Raw genomic sequence first — 21,786 nt, 5'->3', positions numbered from 1 at the left:
CATCATCATCTGATACCTTATGACTATTCCCAGCATATACATCTGCATACATTATATCATAGCATCACTTTGCATGGTTTTCGTCACGTCATTATATGTATATGATAGTATAATTACAAAAAAGGTATATACCCTTACACGCTGCACACCGTTTCACCGTTCTCCCAGGCAAAACCCCTCCATCGTCTCTCAAGCTTATCTCACTCGTCGTCCTTTTCGTAACAGATTGACCAATCCACCTCTTCCCTCGCGAACTGCTGACTCTCAACGAAAGAATCCAATTCGCATAGACCAAAGTTCGCCAATCCTGAAAATTCGCATGACGGGTGATTCCCAGATTCGATCTTATCGCTGTAGTGCACATCAGAAATACAATCACTCTGATATTGATGAGTGTGTTTGTAAGGACAGATGGACCGGGTGACTCACTTGATGAGAATCCTTATATAATCCCTCTTGCCATCGTTACCTTGATCATCGTCCAGGCCATTACCAGCTTCAGGATCAGGTTCCCAGTTACCCATCTTGCATGATACTCTCTCGAACGCTATTCTAGCTCCGAAAGGTACGATCCTCGAAAGTATGTAGGTACGTTTGGGAGGGACGGAATCAGTGGGTAATGGACGATGTTGCTTTTGTGCATCGGAAGATGTCAGCATAGGTTTCTGCCGTTTGATATCGTACTTACTGTCAAAAGACCTAGAGCAGAGATTGTTTCTAGCATCTCGTTGTCATGCCCGAAATCCTGTGTGAACAAAATGTTTGTCAGCCATTCTGTTGCTTCCACGACCATGTGGAGTGAAATGACCAGAATATTGAGACTTACCACGAAGAAACGCTTTCCTCCTCTCGGGAAGGTCTTCTCGTCCGAATCAAGAGTATGATTCGTTGCTGTATTGTCAACTACATCTGAATCTGTCAATCGGGCTAAAAGCTCGTTCACATATCCAGCCTGTAAATCCGTAATCAGCTACCAATCACTGTACAACTGAAAGTAAGATTCACTCACTCCCATCGTTGGCCCATATCTCTGAAATATACACGAAGAATAAATCAGTATTTGATAATCACCAGCACTTCTGGTTGATGGGAGCTATACCACTCACACTGGTCTCACCAAGATCATACCACCGTTTCAAGTCCTTAGCATGACCAAACACCTCCCATTCTTCTTTCGTGAAAATCCCACACCATTTCGACCACCCTTCCCAATCTGTACCCCTACTTTGCGAATCGTAGCCGCACATATCCGCCAGGCAGACTAGATCATCCAACTCAAGCGCAGGTTGAGGCTTCAAGACCGAGTTCAACCGGTTGAGGGTAGGTTCAAGAAGCGGTGATAGTTCCGAAAATTTTAGTTCACTAGGTTTCGGTGAGAGATCCTGGAAAGCTGGACATGAATGGACTGATAATGTGTTATTGAATGTCTACAAGGGACGAAATCATTTTTGGGTCAGCTTGATCCATGTGTTAAACTGGACAGATTGCTGACGTACCTCTCCTTCAGGAATGACCAAGTCAACTTTGGGCAATCTCGATACGTCTCTTAGTTTGAATCTTTCGCCGTTGAAGCCCTGCAAGTTGATGAGTCAGCTCATTCAGCGTTCGCCAGCATGTCTGGAGAGACAGAGAGCAGGTTGGCGTCCACTCACCTCAAGCCAATACCCCGAAGTCTCCACTACTCTCCCTCCTCCAGAGGATCTGATGAATGTACTTTCTGCTTTACTCAGAAAAGACCTGTACATCTGCTTGATCTGTCTTCCGGAGATCCATGATCTGGTGGTCCGAAGCGTAGATCAGCTAATTAATCTAGATCTATAGTACCAATCAACAGATAGCTAATCACTTACTGTTTTCTTCCCTGATCCGTTAATCCATCAAAATCCCAATCTCTCAATTTCAAATCTGTTTTAGTGAGAAACGCAAATTCCGGATGTCTTCTTGGCATTTGAACTTCTCGGTTGTCGAGCTTCTTCATAGCTGATAGAAGGCATTCTCCCACACTGGACGTGGGATATCTAGCTGCGTGTCTATGAAGCTACATCATCGATTGTGAGTAAGCTGATATGCGCCCTTCAAGAAAGGGTCATGAAAAGCTTACAATGGTTACTTGAGATATCTCACACCCCTTCGGTAGACCTTTCTTACCACCTCCTGATCCCAGGGGCTTGAACGGCGCGTAAGGGCCTTGATTCCTCCACCACGTTTGTTCCAAGCCATTACGACCTGACAATGCCCTACAGAGCGGGGTGACGTAGCAATGACCGTAGGACGATACATCCCATGCTAAAAATGCTACTACGAACAAAAGGACAAGGGTGAAGATGAGTGAGAAGACCGGAACAGGGTGCCTTCCGTCTCTTCTATGACGATGGCGAGGAGGAGAGTGGGATTGGATAGTAGCGATTGTAGGTCGAAGTAGAGGGGCCTGCTCAGCTCCACGACCATGACCCGACGTGTGGTGCATGGCGATTGCTTGTACTTTTTCCGTAACGCAGCCTTCAGTAACTTGGAAGTGGAGAGAGACCTTGTATCAGTTCAATTGCCATATGAATGTGGAGAGATATGACAGAGAAATGGACTGTGACCTTCTTTTGAGCTTGACGTCGTTGAATTCTGCAAGGTAAAGGCATCACGTGCATCATGGTGCCCCAGACCTGCCAAGGCCCTCTGTGTGGTTTATTCCCACGGTGGTCGGTATCGGGTGTTGGGCGTCTAAATATGACCTCAGTCTGCATGCTGCAAGTGAGATGTCACCCTCTCATACGCGGTCTACGTGAAGGAGTCATAAGACCAGACCATCTTCCTGTCAGTTTGGGCTAAGGTTAAGGCGTGTCCAGCTGCATGGAGACATTCGGTCAATTCAACCTCGATCGTCTAGCCGGACAAGCAGACTAACGGGATCGAACTTTAAGGGTATCTTATCGATATCCACCTGTCACTAACGGTATCCACCCGGCATGTCATCTCCTCGGGTTATATCGTGCTTCCTCCAGTAGTCTTGGCTGCCTGATCCAAATTTAGCATCGATCCAAATCCGCGTACCTTAATCAGTTGAGATGCCCCACGCTACTACTCCAGTATCCATCTCCAGCAGAATACGGGGCGAGGTACCACTTACCTCAGCTGTCCACTTTGTTCGGACCGAAAAGGTCTCTGCTAACGAGTAGAGTGAGGATATGGATGGTATATATGAAAGATGCAAACCTCTGCTCATTATAGACAATACTCCACATGTAGCCCCGCCTGCCCCATATCGCAGATATGATTTTCAGTCAAACGAACTTCACGATACTCGCAACTCTGCTTCATGCAGCTTTGCTGGCTCAGGCAGATACACCTCGATATGCTCAGAAGATCGATCCTCGCTCTTTCGCCGTACTGGACAATGTTCCTACCGGTATAATCTTCAATGGGACTTCTGTAAGTGACCGTGTGTCATCCAGACCTCAAGCTGAAAGCACTGTCATCGCCATGTAGCATTTCATGCCCCCAGGAACCACGTCGGAATCACTAAAAGCGAAACCATTCCATATCTACGACGATTCCTTCTACGATATCATAGGATCAGATCCGACTTTGACACTACTAGCTCAGACGGATACCGATCCAATCTTCCATGAAGCGGTCGTATGGTAAGTCACAGTTACCCATGTATGCCTGAGGACACACCAACACCTGACAAATGACAATTGAAACGGTATAGGCACCCTGAGACCAACTCAGTCTATTTTGCTCAGAACGCCGGTCCTGTAGCTGCTGGTACAGGTTTAAACAAGTCCGCAATCGTACAGAAGATCTACCTCGACGAAGCAGATAAGATTGTTGCACAAGGTAATGGCAGTGGATTTGTGAACATCACAACTGTCAATTCAGGTCAACAAGTCATCAATCCTAATGGTAAGTTGAGAGAATCCGCTATGACTTGAACTTGGTAGACTAATGATCCCTGCCTATCGTCTGACCAGGAGGAACCAACTTCCGGGGTAAAATAGTATACACAGCCGAAGGTCAAGGGGACAATATCCCCGCTGCGCTATACCTGATCGACCCAAATGACAACGACAATACTACCGGTGGGTGATTCGCAGATCCCTCCGTTCCGGTCGAATATGTTTGTATTAACTTGTCGAGTCCTTGTCATTCAGTAATCCTAAACAATTTCTTCGGAAGGCAGTATGACTCCCTCAACGACGTCGCTGTCAATCCCAGGAATCACGAGCTGTACTTTACAGATGGCCCTTTCGGCTGGGTCCAGGCTTTCCGACCTGATCCCGTACTGCCTACTCAGGTGTACAGGTTCAACTATGATACGGGTGTGGTGAGGGCCGTGGCAGATGGGTTCCACATGACCAATGGTAAGTTTGTTTACGGTACTAGCCAATGATAAATCGCAAGAAGCGGAAACTGATAACATGTTTGTTTAGGCATCACATTCTCTCCTGATGGGATGTACGCTTATATCACAGATACAGGTCTGAGTTCGGTCAGTTAACTTTTAATCAAATTGACCCACGTCATATGCTAACCACATTATGTGTGTTTTTAGGGATTCTGGGGTTATAACTATACCAACCCATCTACGATGTAAGCCAAGCCACCCATATTTACCGACTAGATCAATATTGTGCTGACCTTCGCATTGTGCAGATATCGATACGATGTAAGCGACGACGGAAATTTCTCCAACCGTCAATTATTCGCCTACAACGAAATCAGAGTGCCCGATGGTATGTCCCTCTCCTCTGTTCCCTCTTTGTTTTTGTTGGGTAAACCAACTCGAGCTGAGGTATGATTTCAGGCATCCACTGCGACAAGCAGGGAAACGTTTACGTGGGTAATGGCGATGGTATCAACGTATATAACCCTTCAGGTTTATTGATCGGTAAAATATACTTGGGTACGACGTCTGCGAATTTCGCTTTTACAGGTAAAGGCAAGATGGTGGTCTGTGCGGAGACCAAGTTGTGGTATGTGAATTGGAATGCTGAGGGGGCGGATATAACCTCGAGGGAATATATGGGATGAAGTTGATGGAAGAAGGATGCTTATTGGAAAAACAATGATGAAGTATAATAACCATTACAAGTAGTTCCCATATGGGCAGTATCTGTGTCAAGGATCACTCTTGCATGAAAATGTTTGAATTCATGATCCAATATACAACAAATATATAGATGCAGGGTATCTATTACTTCTTCTCCTCCAAATACAATACAGTACAACATGTCTAGTCGCACCAAACACCTACTCTACCTATTACTGACCGGACCACCCTCCATCCTCCAAACCTTCACCACCCCACTCCTATCGCCACTGATAATACAACTACTAAAAGGAGTCTCCACCGTACCCAGCTTACAAATCGCATCGTAATGTGGTCGGAGGGGTTGTCTTTCCCTTTCTCTCGTAGGGATATTGGGGTGTCGATGGACATTCGGTAGAGTATATATATGTGTTGGACCGGAGTTACTGAGTTGTCTATAATGAAAGAAAAATTACATCTTCGTCAGCACCGTCCTTCCCCAACCAAATGACGTTAGAAAACGAAATGGTTCGAGGATGTCTGTGTAACTCACTTGAACGAAACATCCTTCTCCTTCTGCGATCCACAAACCACAAATCCATCTTGTACTCTCATCAAATCCCAATACCTCACCACCCTATCTTCGCCAGCAGTGACCATCCATCCTGGACTGCCATTCCCACTATTATCGTTCTTCGATCCCAGCTCAGGAACGGACATCAGAACACTTTCATCATTCCTAGGCAGGGATGACCAGCTTTGACCGACGATCAGGTCTAGTTCAGTCTTAGATGGCGATGGCACGGTTGGTGAGTTATCAAAATCTTGAGCAGTGATCGTCTTTGTCAAGCTGCCTAAGACGGATTCAGCAGATTGAGCGAGCTGTGCAATATAACTTGCTTTATCCAACACGACATCCTCGGCTTCCTTGGGATGATCGGGGTGTTTGCTAGGCCTAGTAGCTCTGATCTCATACATCTCCATCAGTTTCGACGTTTCGATATCGTAGACTTCAACCAAGGGACCAGAATTATCTTCGGCTTCATTGCTTGATGATGTCTTGCCGCTATTCATAGAGACTGGAGGAATGATAGATACCATGATCCACCTTCCCTTTCCTTTTGACGGGTGTAGTTTGAGGGAAGTCACTTCTCCTCCGGCTTTCCACGATTTCAGGAGTAGACCGAATCTCAGATCCCAGACACTCAAAGTTCCAGTAGAGGTGCCGATGATTAGCCAATGTATGGAAGGACAGAAAGCGGTAATCACCCCTAATTCAAGAGGATGCTGGAATCGCTTGGTGATTTCCATTCTCCTGATATCCAGTATGGCGATGATAGATGTGGATGTAGCTAGAAGAAGCGATGATTCTACAAGGGCTTGGTCAGCAAGACTCAATTCCGGAGTCATCAAGATCACTCACCCTGAAGATGAGCCACCGACTTAACATATCCTTCACTCTCACTAGCAGTCCACGTACGGATACACTCCACTTTACCATACTTTGTCGATCCGCCAGAACTCCCGACGTGCACCCTCAATACATGAAGTTGACCATCTTCAGCAGAAGCAGCAAGACAATGAGTGTTTTCGATCCTACACATACTGACCACTCGAGCATCCATGCGGTAAGTCAACCTAGGCTTGGTGGTAACGCTCCTCTCGAGTCTTGCAGAATCCCATATGTGAATAGTGGTATCTTCGGATGAAGTAGCGAAGAACAAGCTGTCTGGGGAGGTGACGATGGATGTGATGGCCCCCTCATGTTGAGTGAGATGAGCTATCATGGTCACACTTTGAGGAGTGGATGAGGCGCTCTTAATTCGAGGCGTACGCTTTCGATGAGTTGCGGTGACTCGAGGACCGAAATCAAGTAAGGGTTCCCGATAGTTTTCGAGATCAACTTGCTCAAGGAACGCTCTAACACCAGGGTCTTGGCCTTCATAAGAACTACTATAGGGTGCCTGTCCTCGAGGAGTGGCCGGGTAGAGTCCGCCAGTAGCCAGAGGGGTTGTTCTGACAGAAAGAGGCTCGTCATGGATAGTCGTAGTGCCTATTGCATTGGTATGTGAAGCTGCAACAGCAGGAGCAGCTTTCGAGTCGATCCTCTTCCTGCTAGATCGAGAAAGAGCTGCTAGGTCGATCGAAGAGGATAATCCAGATTCCGATGGAGTAGCGTTCGATTCGGTGTTTGCGGTCAGAATAGGCTCAGCAGGAGGTTTGTCCGTTTTGGACATGGTGAGAGGTTCGAGGGTGGCTAATTTCTTTCGTATCTCGTCAAGAGGATTATCGACAGCACCTCTGTTGCTACGACTTGCGAAGGATGTACGACGACTGATGGGAGAATCGGAAAGGTGAGGTCGAAGACGTTTGAGATCTGCTTTGGCATCTACTCCGACCGTACGAGGGCTAATAAATATGGTTTGGGGAGTGACACCTAAATCTGTAAGGGAGATTGATTTCCCAGCAACTAAGTCTGCTTCCGGCAGCGATGATTCGGTTGTCTCTCGGCTATGCGATCTGGTATTAGCTGCTGCTTTGGATTGGAGTGACACTATTACTCACGCTTTTGAAGCATGAGCCTGCTTAATGATAAAGTCTTTCATAATTTCGATCTTCCTTTCATCCTTCTCAGTGATGCCTTTGTCACGAAGTTGCTGGCTGTCAAGCATAAACAGGGGTCAGCTGGATGGACGTAGGAGCGAGCAGAAGGTCATGATGAGCTCACGTTGCGGTAGAGGATTCATTGGCGGACTTGGCGAGACTCGATTTCGTAGTCCCTTTGCTTTGCGGTATATTCCAATAGCCTTTCGGAGTATTCTGCAGCGCCGCCACCTTGGCAGCTACTAACGTACTTCGCGGCAACTGTTTGGTACTGTCAGATGTGTGGATAGATATCTCAAGTATGACATAACAACTCACCGGAGAAAGCAGAGCTGCCAGTAGACTGATCTCATCCATTTCCTTGATATCCGAGTGCAACAACGGTCTGATACCGGGATAAACAATGCACCAAATATCAGTCGGCGGAAGATTACGAGCAGCAGCAGCGATAAAGCCAGCAGTCCCTGTCATGACGGGTCAGCTGACTAAGCTTGCTACCCTGGAGGACTTTGAGCTGGACCAACCTTGTCTGATCCATATGTTAGGATGGCACAAAAACCCTCTGACCGCAGCGAAAACATCCCACAATTTCATTCTTGCCAATAGACCTAAGGATGTCAAGCTTGTCAAGGAGCCTATCACTCGAGCCACGACAGCTTCTTCCGGATCTGTGGTATATTGCCAATCAGCTGCCATCGCATATCGAAGAGCGTTGAAAAAAGCTGAACCTACCAGCCAGTGCTTGTAGCATCAAAGGCAATACATATTCTTCTATCGCTCTGACACCGATGAACGCCCCTACACCAACGATACCGTCGAAGAAAGCCAATCTTAGTTGCCAATCCCTATCATTCAAGTAGGTCATAATATGGCTGAGGACAGTCTCATTGGACTTTTGGCGACCAAAGAACAGACACAAATCGGATATTGAAGCGAGGATCGATCGTTTGACAGGTGATACAGTATCCACAAGGAGGGTAGTAGCTTGTTCTTCCACAACAGACTGTATCTCCTGTAGCATAGAATCGTAGTCGGGCTGTGAATGAAGATTAGCTCTGATCGTACGTCTTTCGCATTTGGATTGCATACCTCGATTATGGTGGAAGACTCGGAAGCTGGACCACCGATAGTCTTCGACGCTTGACTCATTTCCAGCATGTTCACTGCAGCATCCGCCAATCTGACTAATCCCTTAGCATATGTAGCCCTCACGAATATATCGTTATCGACAGCTAGATGTCGCATTTGAGGTAGCAGGTACTCTGGGATGAAGGTAGCGTTCTGAGGGGTGATTGAGTTGATCGATTCGACGACGATGATCAAGGTCCTACACGCTTCTGCTCGTACGATTGCTACATCGTCGGAAAGTAGCTCCACCACGAAAGGTATGATACGGTCGACCTTATCTTCGTCAAACAGGTATGGCAGAAGATTGAGGAATAGCTGAAGACCGTGAAGGCGAGAGGACGGCCATATGCAATTGCGAATGGAAGATGTCACAATGTTGAGGAGTAGTAACGCAGGTCCGTCTGAAGTCTGGTGTCAGCTCAGTTCCTTATACGATGAGAAGGACTGATGGGAAGCTTACCTGGTAAAGGACCCTTGTCAAGATGTATGCTTATACTTTCCCATTCGTCTAGCAATCTGTCTATCTTCATCCCACACAGGCCTGCTGATCTTTGTAGGAATGTTACATCCGAGTTATCGCTCGTTTGAGATTCATTAGAATCCGATAGCGATGCAACGTAGTCTTTAAGGAAGGTGTAGAAGTATTCGGGGAAGATAGTTTCTCTGAATGTTGAGAGGATCAGATCGAAAGAAGGACGAGAGGAAGGATCGCGTGAGAGCATCCGAGAGATCATCTCCTGCACGATGGTATCAAACCGTCAGCTACCTGACTCAAAGCAGGACCAAGCATTGTTATACAGCCGGTACGTGAATGGACATGATGAATGCAATGAAAGTTATGACCCACCTTGACCTCATTATCCTCGATATTCTCCAACAACCCTTCCAACCCAACTGTGCCCTGTCGATAAGCAAACAGTTCACTCAGATTGAACACTGTCCTTCCATCCGTCCACATCTCAGCCAACACACATCCAGCACTAAACACATCCATCTCCTCGGTCACCCTTCCATCCCTCTTACCCCACCCTTCAAATTCACCTTCCCCGGGGACCTTCCTCTTCTCTTCCGCCAATTTTGAATCTGAGGTATAGAACCTCTCGGGGGCGATGTAGCATGTTCGTCTAGATGAGGTGTCGAAGAAGAAGGAGAAATCTGATGGGTCGTCCAAAGGGAGGTAGGTTGGTTTGAAGGATGATGAGAAATCTGTTAAGAGTAAGGACAAGTCGGTGGTGAGGAGGATGTTCTCTGATTTGACATCCCCATGAGCGACCTGGACAATATCAATCAGCTCAGGCTTGAGGCTACGACCTGAATTACAGCTGACATACCTTTCTGAGTCTAGCATCTCTGAGACATGTCAATAGCTGGAACGCTATCCATTTCTTCTCTATACTAGCCAAATACGGCTGGGTGCTGCACATTTATCAGATAGTTAGCCGAACCCACTTGGGACTTGACATGTTATAAGAACAGGATGATGGGATACTTACCTGACTCTGTCATATAGATTCGACCCCACCCATTGTCTGATCAGATACCCAGCTTTATCAGTCTCCACAAATGCCTGATAGGTATTAACGTTCTGCAAATCCGATAGATTATCTCGTTCAGCTAAAGGAGAAAGCAGATCGATTATCAGCTCATCTGTTATTGAGAAGTGTACTAGTGGAGCTGACGCACTTTTCAATCTACGCTGTATGACCCTCAATGACATGCCAGGGTCTGGCTTGATGAATATCTTGAGGACGATCGGGCCGTAGGCATGTCTTGCTAAGATGGTTTTGAGGAATCGTGAGGATGATAAGCTATACATCCATATGATCAGCTCGCTCTGTTGCACACAAAGGTAGAGGGTTTAGCTTACCTCTTATCATATGATATGTCATTACCCAACTCTGCTACATATGAATCCAGAGCCGTTGAGCTGTGATGACATGGGAAGTTGAATGCTCAGTATATGGCTCAGCAGAATAATACCCGAAACGCCCACTCACGCTCTGGCCATGGATGAGATGTTACCCATGTTTCGTCAGCTCTGTCACCTGCATTAGGCGTTGATGGTATGGTGGACAATAGACTGGATGATCAGAGCAAGTCGCTGGTATGTATGTCAAGGCAAGAAAAAGAACAAGAATGAGAACATTGTGTTGAGGACTGCAATAAATGGTGACGTTATATTATATATCCCTGCACGCACGAGTCGTCTCCACGTGGTGTGTAAACAATCAATCATCAAAGTAGCTGATGCAGTGAATGAAAGGTGATGCATGTAAAAATCGAATCGTACAAATCATAGCTAGTATGTAACAACAAAGTATCATGAAATTCCTCCATAGTCGTGTGTTGAGTTATGTTATGTACAATCGTAATTCAATCATGTAAAACTCCTAAATAGCAGCCAGCTGAGCATGCGCAGGATCCACCACATTCCTCAGCGTATCCACCAACACCTCAGCACCTCTTTGTATTCCCCAGAATCCAACTTGTCTGATCCTCTTGGAATTTGCTGCCTCCGACGAGACGTGATGAGCGAGAGCGGCGTATATCTGATCAGATAGGGAGGTCATGAGTCCAGCTGTTGATCGAGATTCAGTCAGCTTCGTTACATCCGCATAAGACCTATAGAGCAAGCTCACTTTCAAATAGCTACAAGTAAGCATGATTAACAAAGGCACATCAGTCAGACATCACCACTACGTCAAAGATCATACCGACACTTACAGTCCAGGAACCATCGAAATCATCCTGTTGTTTGGGAAGATCAGCATGGCAGTAAAATGGGTCTGGCAATAAGCTACTTACAAGGTCGGCAGCAACCTGACAATGGATAGGCACCAGCGTCTTATTCGCACTACACCAATCGAATCATCAGTAATCATCCCTAACCCCTGACCCTTCGAATCAAGCCAATCTTACTTGATAAAAGCCACGATAGGCCTAATAAGCGCATTATTCGTAACGCTCAAATCAGTCGTATAAATAGGTACAGCAGCCTTCAAATCCCTAAACCTCAAATCAATATCCACAACCACCTGTCTCCTATTCTCCCTTTCCTCTTCCGATAATTCATATTGTGGTTCCTTGGGGGCTCGGAGAGGTGGTCTAGCCAATCTAGCTTGTCCAGGTATGATCTTGTTGGCATCGTTGGCAGCTTTGATGGCAGAGTTGATAGTTGAGACGCTAGGATCTTCAGGATGTACACCTTGAGTTATGGTTACTACGTTTCTTGAGATCTCATCGAATATAGCTTTGATATCTACCGAGTCGTCTGGGTGGAATGGGAATTTGATATCGAGCACTGCGTCAAGTTTACCGGAGGTGATCCAACTCATTGGTCCGGTGTGGCCTGTAGCGTATTGAGCGTGTTCGATTGGTAAACCGTCGATACGGAATCGGGCCTTGTGGGGTATCATCATCAGTGATCTCTCCTGCGATTTTCCAACATTGCGGACAAATCGAGGGATACTCACCATCCTCTTCACCAAATCTCCCTCTTCCCTAGTCTTTCCCAATTTCTGAGGCATATGTAAACTGAACAAGCAATTATCGAACTGTCCAGTCATACCCTCCGCACACATGAGATCGTAAAACATCCATCTCTTCCTCAAAGGTCCAATAACAGCATTGAAGATCGAGACGTTATAAGGTCTCTGACCACCAGGTTGATAAATCGTAATCAAGGCATCTTCCACTTGGAAAGAATCGAATTCGAAATCTCCCGCATGGGTTTCATGCCTAAAATCGGCTGGAGAAAGCGGTTTCGACATGTCCCACCATACCGATCGACGATCTATTCCTGATTGTAAGCTGGATCCGACCCCGCACCAACAGAGAAAAGTACGAAGCAACTTACCAACTACACCTCTCACGCCCTTCACTTTCGCATCCTTGACCAGCCCTTTCCCGTCCAACCATCTTTTCAGACTCAACGACACTTCTACTTCATCAAAGTTCACGTCGAACATCGTATAGTTATCTGATTCGCTGGCGAGCGGAGGAGCAAGGTATGTTTCCGGTGATATAGCTGAGGAAAGGAGTGGGATGGGCGAAGGTGGTTTGGCAGTTTCCGTTTTGGCCTGCTTGGTCTTGTGCGGTTCAGGTTCAGGATTGTCGGTAGATGCTCGACGGGATACGTATACGTTTCGAAAGACTATGGTGGAAGAAGCCCATTTGGGTACGATGGCTGATTCGAATCTGCATAACAGAGTGCAACCACATAAGCTATCCGGGATTTATGAAGGAAAGGAAGGTACCTGACGGCAATATAACACTTACATCACCGTCACACCAGTGTTGTAAGTCATATAATCGGAAATCCACCTAGCAACGTATTCCTGCAAAGAGAGAGAGTTGGCAACGGCGAAGATGGCAGAGACGAATGTGGTTCTAATGGGATTGTCATTCAGCTTTTCACACGAAAACAGTTTCCGTGAAAGGGGAAGCTCACGTTCCAACCAAGATCCAGAGTGCTTTGGTAGTCAGTATAAGTCAGCTCGAGACCCATGCAATGTCGATGAATCACAAGCTCACTATTGCCAACCACAAACCAACTGGCAAAAGCACTCAAATCATCCGTATTAAATCTCCTCCATCCTCTTATGGTAAACCATTTGATCCTAATCCTCAACCGCTGCCACCACCCACTAGCAGCATTCAGCAATTCCTCCTTCGTCGGCCGATGGGGCGAATTGGGTGCTATCGCTGTAGAATTCTTGATCAACCTCCTTATGAATGGTGCATAATCTTGTGCATGACCTTGATGGTGCGTTGAAGGTGTTGGTGGGGGTGGCGTGAGGGGGGTGTTGGTTACTGATGATCCTTGACAATTTGGACATGGTGCTTTGGTATTATCGGTTGAACTCCACCTTCGGCTAAATGCTGATTTTTGTCGTTGCGAGAACAAGCTTGTTGTAGATCTTATCTGGCAGAGAGGAGCCTTCGCAGAAACGGTCAAGGCTTGACGAGTGAAGAAGTCGTGTATGGCGAGATATCGATCTGCCTGAGCTGACCTTGATCTGGGTCGTATACATCGGGTGATGGAGGAAGCGGATGATGAAGCTGCTCGAAACGTTTGTAATGATCGTGTGACCTGCATCGTGGTGGTAACGATGTTGCTACTGGCGCCGATCCAGTTGAGCTGGCGAGGTATCTGTTGAATGATCAGAGATGACTGTGAATGGCTGTTGAAGCCTTCTTTCACTCTATTCGATTGCAGTGATGTCAATGATGAGTGTGATGGAGTGTGAATTGTTGAGATTGAAATTCTTTCGTTGACTTCGCTGACGTCTGTTCAGGTACCGCGGCATATTTTATTAGTGCATTTTAGTGCATTAGTGCATTAGTGCATTAGTGCATGCACAAGGTGGAGGTCGGAAACGCAGATCATTGCGAGTGACCTATGATGTGGCATTTATCTCAGTCTACAAGCAAACGACTCTTCTCGCAATTGCATGTAACATGCATGTTCACATATGCCGAAGCTACCTACTCGGACGGAGATAATCCATTCTCTATCTTCGCTTGCTCCTCCCTCTGCCTGTGTAGTTCTCTGTAAATCCCCCAAGTACTTGCAAACCTAAGTTCCAATTCCGATACCATCGCTGGATCATCTTTATCTCCAGCTTTGGAATGAACAATAGTCGTCCCCTCGATCCCGTCACCCATAATCCTCCATTCCATGGGTACACCAGTCCTTTCTCCCGATAAGTCCGCGTATTCTTCTAGCGACTTGTAATCGCCATCAAACACTTTTGGGAGATGATCAATCATTGCATCCTCCAACCATCGATTGACCTCTTTCAGAGCGACTGCCAACGAGTCTTTTTGCTCCCTGAACCGGGTTGACACGTTCCTCGAGGCAGCCTGAGCAAGACATGCAGGTAGATGGCTAAACAATCTTGAACTGAGGAGTTGCGCCTTCGCATAGGGCAATGCCATCGTAGCGTCTCGGGTGAGGATCATTTTACTCCTGCCATGAAGCAACTTCTCCTTATCACCATCAATCTCACGAGACCAGCTGCGATCACCTTCCTTGATGTATTCGCGGTCGCTCAGATAATCCCAATGAAACAGTTGTTCATCGAGGACATGAGCGGATTCAACCCCGATAAGATGTAGGCTGAATCTCGTTCGCCTAGCGGAACGAAGTATATCGACCGAGTCCTCCGGCGTGCCCCGTCTTCTCGCAAAGAAGCTGTATCCCTTCCTGAGAGTTTTGAGCCTTGCGTCATCTGCAGTAACGCTCCAGGCGAGTTCGGATGGCGGGAACCAGCCCGTATAGCTAGGATCCTTTTGGATGTCCTGGAACCCGGCGGACCTCTGATCATGCCACCCGGGATAGGGATCAGTCGCATTCGCCGCAATCCTGGTTATCTTTGGGTCATCCGGAGTAGCCAGAGAAGGATAGATCAACCTCATACCTTCTGGAGTGTACAGCTCGATAGGCTCCAAGCTGGTATCGCCACCTTGTGAAATTTCTGTCGTGCTCATATTCACTTTGATCCGGTTAGAGTGTATTTCAGCTGGAAGATGCCACACTATTGTGGTCTGTTCGCAACTTCGATTCGGTCGATGATAGGGTATGTATCTCTCAGAGACGAATCACAGCGATCAGTACAGCTTATATAGTCGAAGTTTCCCAATTGCATCTACGAGGAATCTTGGACTGTGAAACCGTACCCTTCTCGCGATACAAAGGAGCTAATATCAACGAGAAACCCCGCGTTGCTCCTTTCTTCGTCTAGTACAGCCTCACCGATTCAATCAGGTTTGATTAGCACAGCATCAGAAGGAGTTAGTGTTGCTGCTGCCGAAGTTGATCAAGCACAAAGGTTGCATCACGGCTAAAGCAGTACAGCCAACTCAAAAACAATGTTAACATAGATATGCCAGGCTCAAATATAATACAAAGGAAAGTTCACAACGGCAAGAATCTGACTTGCATTGTCGTCTTATCATCCTCTCAAAAGCAGTGGAAATCCAAGAAGATCGTTCAGCTTAGTGAGCCCTGAACTCCTTTCCAATCTTACTTTCCCACCCTACAGCATTTTCAAACCCATTCTTTCCCGATTGGAAGTCCCGGATGGCTTCCATAGCTTGTCGATTGGTGTTGACTACAAATGGGCCGTACTACAGGCAATGTATTACACCAGTCAGCTTCACCTTCTTCGTAGAGTGGAGAATGGAATGGGAGGTGGACCCAACTCACTTGAACTACAGGTTGATCAAGTGGTTGACCAGCTACCAACACAAACCTCGTTTCTTCTTCTACATCACTTCCATCCGGCCTCTTGAGCTCAACACCATTTTGACCATCTTGCGAGGACAAGACGAGTGTATTGAACTTATCGTGAACCTTAGGATCATCGCCAATTTGGAGTTTACCACTGACGACTTTGTTCAAAAAGCTATAGTCAGGTACAGCAAGGAGGCAGAAAGGTAGAGAACAGACACTCACTATAGATAAATGCTGTCCACCCCTCAGGTAAAGGTTGGAACACCTTCGCACCTGATTTCTGCAATTTGATATTAAAGTACCAGCATCCTCCCACTGGTCTGACGAAACCCCTGACACCGTGAGATTCACCAGATACAATCGTGATTTCTACTCCCTCGGAAGGCGTGATGACGTCGATACTGACCCATGAGGATATAGTCAGCTGAGTGTCTCCTGCACAGATCTCAAGAGGAGAGAGGAGGGAGTACCAGTACTCACTCCTTGGCTTTTTTCTCCTGATAACTCGGTTCAATAAACTTCTGATCCTTGGGCAAATCAATCCACAATTGCATCCCAACGGGGGTTACGGCCTTCGTGGGGTCGGGATCAAAATATGGTATTTCAGAGTGCATGATCCCTTTCCCAGCTGTCATCCATTGTACGTCTCCAGGTTCGAGTCTGAACGGTTCCTAGTCAGCTGACGGCGAATTGGCTGTATCTCCAAATGTAGACTCACAAGCCCTCGTTACCTAGGAAATCCTCATGTTTGGACATCCTACGGCATCCACTCGCAGGTATCAGCTAATGAATTGAGTAGAATGGGAAATGAGAGCTGGATACGTCACTCACCCATCAATCATATAGGTGACAGTCGTCTGACCTCTATGCGGATGATCAGGAAACCCAGCTCCGGGCGTCGCTCTAAAGTGGTCCAGCCTGCATGTACATCAACAATACATCAGCATTGAACATCCAAGATATCATGCATAATGCATGTTTAATTCCTACTCAGATCAACAGAAAGAAAAGCCCTCACAAGCCCGAGGGTCAAATCGCGTGATACATAACGAGAACAAACCACCCACATCAAAAAAGGACTTAAATTCCTCAACTCAGCCGACCCAATGCTTCTCCTCACTTTTGCTCCCACACCTTCAGAGACTTCATGAGCATATACAGCTTTGACGACTGATCTGGAGGATTGAGCTGTGTTGCTTGACATGGTTCGTATCGTAATGGTTGGATTTATTCGGGCTCGTATGATAGGTTTGATGAATTTGGTAAGAGATGAGGTGATGATCATTCGTTTTGAAAGTTCAAGGCTTATATATCTTTGAGGATGAGATCAAGGGACGGTCCTGGTATGATCTCGTACTGATACATGCATCTTAATATCGATTATACTTTTATGCGACTGCTGAGTCAATCATTCGATCTCTGTGGATAGTTAATCTACTGGAATCATTGATCAGCAATGTGAAAGATATACCCAATCAGGTAATTCCCAATAGTAAACAGTTTGTTTGGTTCCACTTCCTCATTTTTCCGATGGAACATCTCGTCAACTCACCGTTGGCATCGAGAATGATCTCATCAACAGCTTCATCGACGAGAGTGTTTTTTGATATGCCATGCCTTGTTGTCCGAGGGAACAACATTTGACATATGTGTGATCATGTATATATACAACGTTTCATGAATGATGATGATGATCTTCGTATCGTATATACTCCAAGACTCATGTATGACTAGAGTATGTAATGTTACTTATAATTTCTACATTTTCAAATGCCAAACTGACAATAGTCAAAATAATATTTACAACGTTTACGGAGAGAGTATGAAAATGCCTGAGAAGAGAAAACATGTATATGCGTTTTGATTCTGATGATGTTTTGTTTTGTTTTGTTATTGATATCTTCCTCTCTTCCCTATCCTGCCTGACCACAACCTTCCCCCAACCTAGCACAGAAAAGTATAGAGGAAAAGAGAAGTGCGTTTTGCAATGTATTTGATACACGTTTCGAAGGTGGAATGGATCGTATGATGAGACTAAACTTTGACAACTGCTTTGAGCACAGAAATAAATCATGAATGATTTCTGTGAATAGAAATAACAACGGTCAAAAAGACAACACAAACACCCAAAATGAAAGCATCAAACCCTGACCGTCCTATCTCTACCCCTCCCCCGGCCTCTTTCCCGTTCCTCCTCAACATCCTCCATCCTAACATCAGATCCTCTCCTGCTCTTCTCCTCAGCAGGACCAGGGGAACTACCTCTCAACCCCTTCTCTCGCCTACTCCTCCCTCTCCTCTCCATATTTATACCATGCGATTCTCCGCCTTCCTCCTCCGCACTCGCATCGGCATCGTAAGAGATCTTCCTCCCATGCCTGGAATGCGAGGCAGATCTGGAATTACAGGCTGATCGTGATCTGTATCTTGGCTTGTTCCTAGACTGAGTTCGATCGCGATCGCGGACCTGGGATCTTGATGCACTTCTGGAAGAGGTCGGTGTACCTAACCATTCTCTAACCTCTTCTCTCTGTCTTGCTCGATCCACATGGGTATTCTCACCTCCAACGGGCATGACAATATCCATAGGGAGACTTCGCACCATCTGTTGAGCGGGCGATTCTTCCACTTCGTCTGGCGTTACCGGTCGAGCAGCTGGTACAGGTGCTGGACCAGGTTGATCAGGGGCTTGAGACTTCGTTGTTGGCAATGGGGACGGGAGATTCGTTTGTGCTTGTGCTTGTGCTTGGGCATCAGCAGCTGCGATGGGGGCATATGGCGGGAGGACAGAGGATATAGAAAGGTGAGCGAAGGATCGAATGTATGCAGGCAAGTTCCAAATGGCAGAAGCGGTCGAGGTGACCGGTTTAGCAGGTGCTTGTTTCCCTCCCACCGAAAGTAACGACGACGGAGCTTTGCCCTGGCCAACCGAGGAGAATCGTCTTCGCATGAAAGAGGATGAACCAGCGGCGGACTGATCATCAGTACTAGTCATGAAGTCGATGTGTTCGCCATTGTCCGTGAGAGGGTCGATGACTTCGGATATCGATACAGTAGATAGTGTCGGGGTGGTACCGCCCATTTGTAGGAATTGACTCAACTCCGGTTCAGCCGGGGTAGCGACGGTCACGGCAATGCGAGATACTTCTGCAGGAGCTGGAACAGATTGAAGACCAAGCCCTGTGGTAGCTGGTGCGGTAGAGGCAGTAACGGTGGAAGTGGGTTGAGAAGCGGTGGTTGCGCTGGAAGTAACGCCAGTGAGAGCTTTGACAATAGGGCCCACTCCGAATGCACCGAAACTGCTAAGGCCAGCAAGAGCAGAACCTATTCGACCTTTTGGAGTGGTCCCAAAGATCCCATTTTCGCCTTCATATTGTTCATCGATCGATTCTTGACTGGGTGGTGGAAGGTTCGCAAGCACTTCTCTTCTCGTACGTGATCGACCTCGAGGATGATGTGATTGATCCAAGTGAGGATGTTCATGCTCATCTTCGTCCTTGGTGGGCAGTCTCTTGACTTCATTCAACCAGCTGACGATATCTTCTCTACTCTTCGAGGACGCTGAAGAAGCTATCATCGCGGCAACGGGGCTGGGAGATTTGCGAGAGATGAATGGAGGTCGTGTAGAGGGTTCGGCGATGGAAGCGAAGGCGTCGTTGCGAGGGGATGTGACCACGAAAGCCTTTGAAACGCTAGCACGTTTTATATTAGGAGGACGGACAGTGGTCTCGAGAGGTGTGAGAGGTTTGGGTATCTTCATAGGTGAGACGTCTTTGATGTCTATACCTTCGTTATCGCTACTCTCGGATGTAGAGCAGAAGACCGAGTCTTGAAAAACAGGTGTGTTTGCTCCAGTCGTCTTGGACAGCTTGTCGAAACCCTTCACTCGAGGGACGGAGAGTGCACCAGCACTAGGTGAAGCTGTCATGTTGACGGCGATGGGGTTTGTCCTTCGAGCAAATTGTAGCGTTTCACCAGTCTGGGTTGGCCGACGAGAATTGCTGATTTTGATTGGAAGAGGTGCTACTGATTGAGTAGCTGGGAAGGAGAAGGCACGCCTATCTCGAGGAACAGGTTTGGAACGATAGGAGCTAGGGAGAGGGGCGAGAGGGCCGATCGATGGTCGGCGAGCAGGGGATTGGTTCGTCTGGGAGGTGGAACTACCGGCATGGGTGGGGCGAGTGGGCGAAGGGATGAGACCGAACGGGACCGGGGAGGTGAGGGGGATAGGACCATTTTGATTGGTTGTGGGATCGGTGTCTTGTAGACGACATGCTTCGCTGCAGTAGGGGCTTCGAGGGTCTCTCTGAGCGACAACGTCAGTGGTAGCTCTTGATATAACAGTCATTGATGTTGACGATGATGGACTCACCGTCTGCTTTGAGCATGTAAGACACCAAGCGACATCCATATCCATGTCCATTTTGAAGGAGTGTTGGTGCGCTGTTGAGAGTTTGGAAGATGAACATGGGCGTACGTTTGAGGATGAGAAGAAGCTCACCTGAGGTAATGCGAAGTGGGTATATCGATCAGGTAGGAGTAAGAAAAGAAAAGAGCAGCGATGAAAAGTCGTCAGCTATTTATACGTATATATGTGTGGATGTATGGATGGATTAGGCATAATAACAAGATCAAATGAGACACATCAAGTGTTTTTGGGGATATCTGAATATCTGAATCACAAGGTAAGGTAAGGTTGTAAGAGTGTGACTTGCACTTTGATTCAAGGAATTCCCTGTCATTTGGGTCATTGGGTCATTGGGTCATTGGGTCATTGGGTCATTGGGTCATTGGGTCATTGGGTCATCCGTTTCCAAGAAAACTGAGACATCTTCTAATGGTACCATATGTTAAAATTCCAAGAAAATCAGAGAGAGACAAAGGATTGTGAAATCAAATCAGATAACGAGGGTACCTCCCTCAATCTCACGATGAGAAAAGCGCAGATCAGGACAGCAAGGAGAAGGTAAAGGCTGATTGCAACGTACTACGTACGATTTGCGTAGCATGCGAGCGTGTGTAAAAGTATATACACGGCACAGCGATAAGACGGAGTTGATGTAGACTGTGATCGTGATCATGACAAAGGTGTGAAAGAACAGATCAAAGGAATGAGGACGAGGGATGAGGGATGGGAGTATGACGTTGTGTAGGCGAGTTAGACGAGGAACGAGAAGGTAGAAGCAGAAATTGTTTCGGATCGAGAGTCCGGATTTCCTACTCACATTGATATATCTTTCACCACGCTGCACCACAATCTAAAGGTGTGCCCTCTTTCCTGATGGATTGGATCTGGTGGGACGAGACTGATCCAGATCAATGGTAGGTCTTGCCGGATTACCGTCTTCGCTCGAGGAGAAGGGCGCACAGGAAGAACTCGATAAGATTTGAGTTGGGATGGTCACGACGTGGTGAATGTTGGATGGTGGAATTTTATGATAATACAATCAAAAGATTGATGGGCTTTTATCGAGAAAGCGATATTCAATATCCTCGAGGCTCTATAAATGACAAGATGGTGGCGAGTGGACAACGTGTGTTTTTGCTTACTCTACTGGGATTGGATCAACAATCGAGAGAGTGTGAAAGTGGGGGATGACCGAGTGGGGAATACTAGTAACAGTAAAACAATAAGATAAATTCTTCACTTGTGGTAAAACCTCCTTGATTTAGGGATAAAATTCAGACTAGAAGGGGTGATGTAAAGGCTAGATTTGATATGATGAGGTGTGACGTGACGACCAAAGGAGGCCTTGATGGTTGCTGTTGGTGGTTTACGTTGAGTGATCCA

At 46.8% G+C, this 21,786-nt stretch overlaps 7 protein-coding genes across 7 annotated transcripts; 1 reads left to right on the top strand and 6 right to left on the bottom strand.

Annotated features, from left to right (window-relative positions):
• Positions 1-200: 200 nt before the first annotated feature.
• Positions 201-2,467, bottom strand: I302_103746 (uncharacterized protein; the record flags this gene model as incomplete). The annotated part of the gene is made up of 10 exons (XM_019189114.1): positions 201-351; positions 430-632; positions 689-745; positions 827-952; positions 1,010-1,030; positions 1,107-1,427; positions 1,497-1,574; positions 1,653-1,776; positions 1,851-2,038; positions 2,102-2,467. The coding sequence occupies 10 exons, from the start codon at positions 2,465-2,467 to the stop codon at positions 201-203; spliced, it is 1,635 nt and encodes a 544-aa protein (XP_019048676.1).
• Positions 2,468-3,264: 797 nt separating this feature from the next.
• I302_103745 (uncharacterized protein) lies at positions 3,265-5,028 on the top strand (the record flags this gene model as incomplete). The annotated part of the gene is made up of 9 exons (XM_019189113.1): positions 3,265-3,423; positions 3,481-3,635; positions 3,707-3,900; positions 3,969-4,076; positions 4,149-4,358; positions 4,428-4,486; positions 4,550-4,587; positions 4,651-4,730; positions 4,802-5,028. 9 exons carry the CDS (start codon positions 3,265-3,267, stop codon positions 5,026-5,028), a joined length of 1,230 nt encoding a protein of 409 aa, XP_019048675.1.
• Positions 5,029-5,252: 224 nt separating this feature from the next.
• I302_103744 (uncharacterized protein) lies at positions 5,253-10,784 on the bottom strand (the record flags this gene model as incomplete). Its single annotated transcript, XM_065869734.1, has 16 exons — positions 5,253-5,481; positions 5,580-6,396; positions 6,450-7,537; positions 7,592-7,687; positions 7,755-7,891; positions 7,949-8,094; positions 8,155-8,298; positions 8,363-8,666; positions 8,720-9,159; positions 9,219-9,495; positions 9,606-10,031; positions 10,090-10,174; positions 10,252-10,372; positions 10,442-10,566; positions 10,626-10,685; positions 10,756-10,784. 16 exons carry the CDS (start codon positions 10,782-10,784, stop codon positions 5,253-5,255), a joined length of 4,524 nt encoding a protein of 1,507 aa, XP_065725806.1.
• A 364-nt stretch (positions 10,785-11,148) lies between these two features.
• I302_103743 (uncharacterized protein) lies at positions 11,149-13,856 on the bottom strand (the record flags this gene model as incomplete). The annotated part of the gene is made up of 10 exons (XM_065869733.1): positions 11,149-11,336; positions 11,398-11,407; positions 11,483-11,506; positions 11,564-11,612; positions 11,678-12,159; positions 12,232-12,551; positions 12,615-12,955; positions 13,037-13,147; positions 13,209-13,230; positions 13,292-13,856. The coding sequence occupies 10 exons, from the start codon at positions 13,854-13,856 to the stop codon at positions 11,149-11,151; spliced, it is 2,112 nt and encodes a 703-aa protein (XP_065725805.1).
• A 389-nt stretch (positions 13,857-14,245) lies between these two features.
• Positions 14,246-15,250, bottom strand: I302_103742 (uncharacterized protein; the record flags this gene model as incomplete). Its single annotated transcript, XM_019189110.1, has 1 exon — positions 14,246-15,250. The coding sequence occupies one exon, from the start codon at positions 15,248-15,250 to the stop codon at positions 14,246-14,248; it is 1,005 nt and encodes a 334-aa protein (XP_019048672.1).
• Positions 15,251-15,757: 507 nt separating this feature from the next.
• I302_103741 (uncharacterized protein) lies at positions 15,758-17,199 on the bottom strand (the record flags this gene model as incomplete). The annotated part of the gene is made up of 7 exons (XM_019189109.1): positions 15,758-15,889; positions 15,969-16,153; positions 16,218-16,396; positions 16,476-16,655; positions 16,714-16,752; positions 16,827-16,913; positions 17,063-17,199. The coding sequence occupies 7 exons, from the start codon at positions 17,197-17,199 to the stop codon at positions 15,758-15,760; spliced, it is 939 nt and encodes a 312-aa protein (XP_019048671.1).
• Positions 17,200-18,135: 936 nt separating this feature from the next.
• Positions 18,136-20,418, bottom strand: I302_103740 (uncharacterized protein; the record flags this gene model as incomplete). The annotated part of the gene is made up of 2 exons (XM_019189108.1): positions 18,136-20,301; positions 20,368-20,418. The coding sequence occupies 2 exons, from the start codon at positions 20,416-20,418 to the stop codon at positions 18,136-18,138; spliced, it is 2,217 nt and encodes a 738-aa protein (XP_019048670.1).
• Between the last annotated feature and the right edge of the window lie 1,368 nt (positions 20,419-21,786).

Source organism: Kwoniella bestiolae, chromosome 2 (genome assembly GCF_000512585.2).
Source record: "Kwoniella bestiolae CBS 10118 chromosome 2, complete sequence".
Lineage (NCBI taxonomy): Eukaryota > Fungi > Basidiomycota > Tremellomycetes > Tremellales > Cryptococcaceae > Kwoniella > Kwoniella bestiolae.
This window is presented reverse-complemented; position numbering and strand designations above follow the sequence as displayed.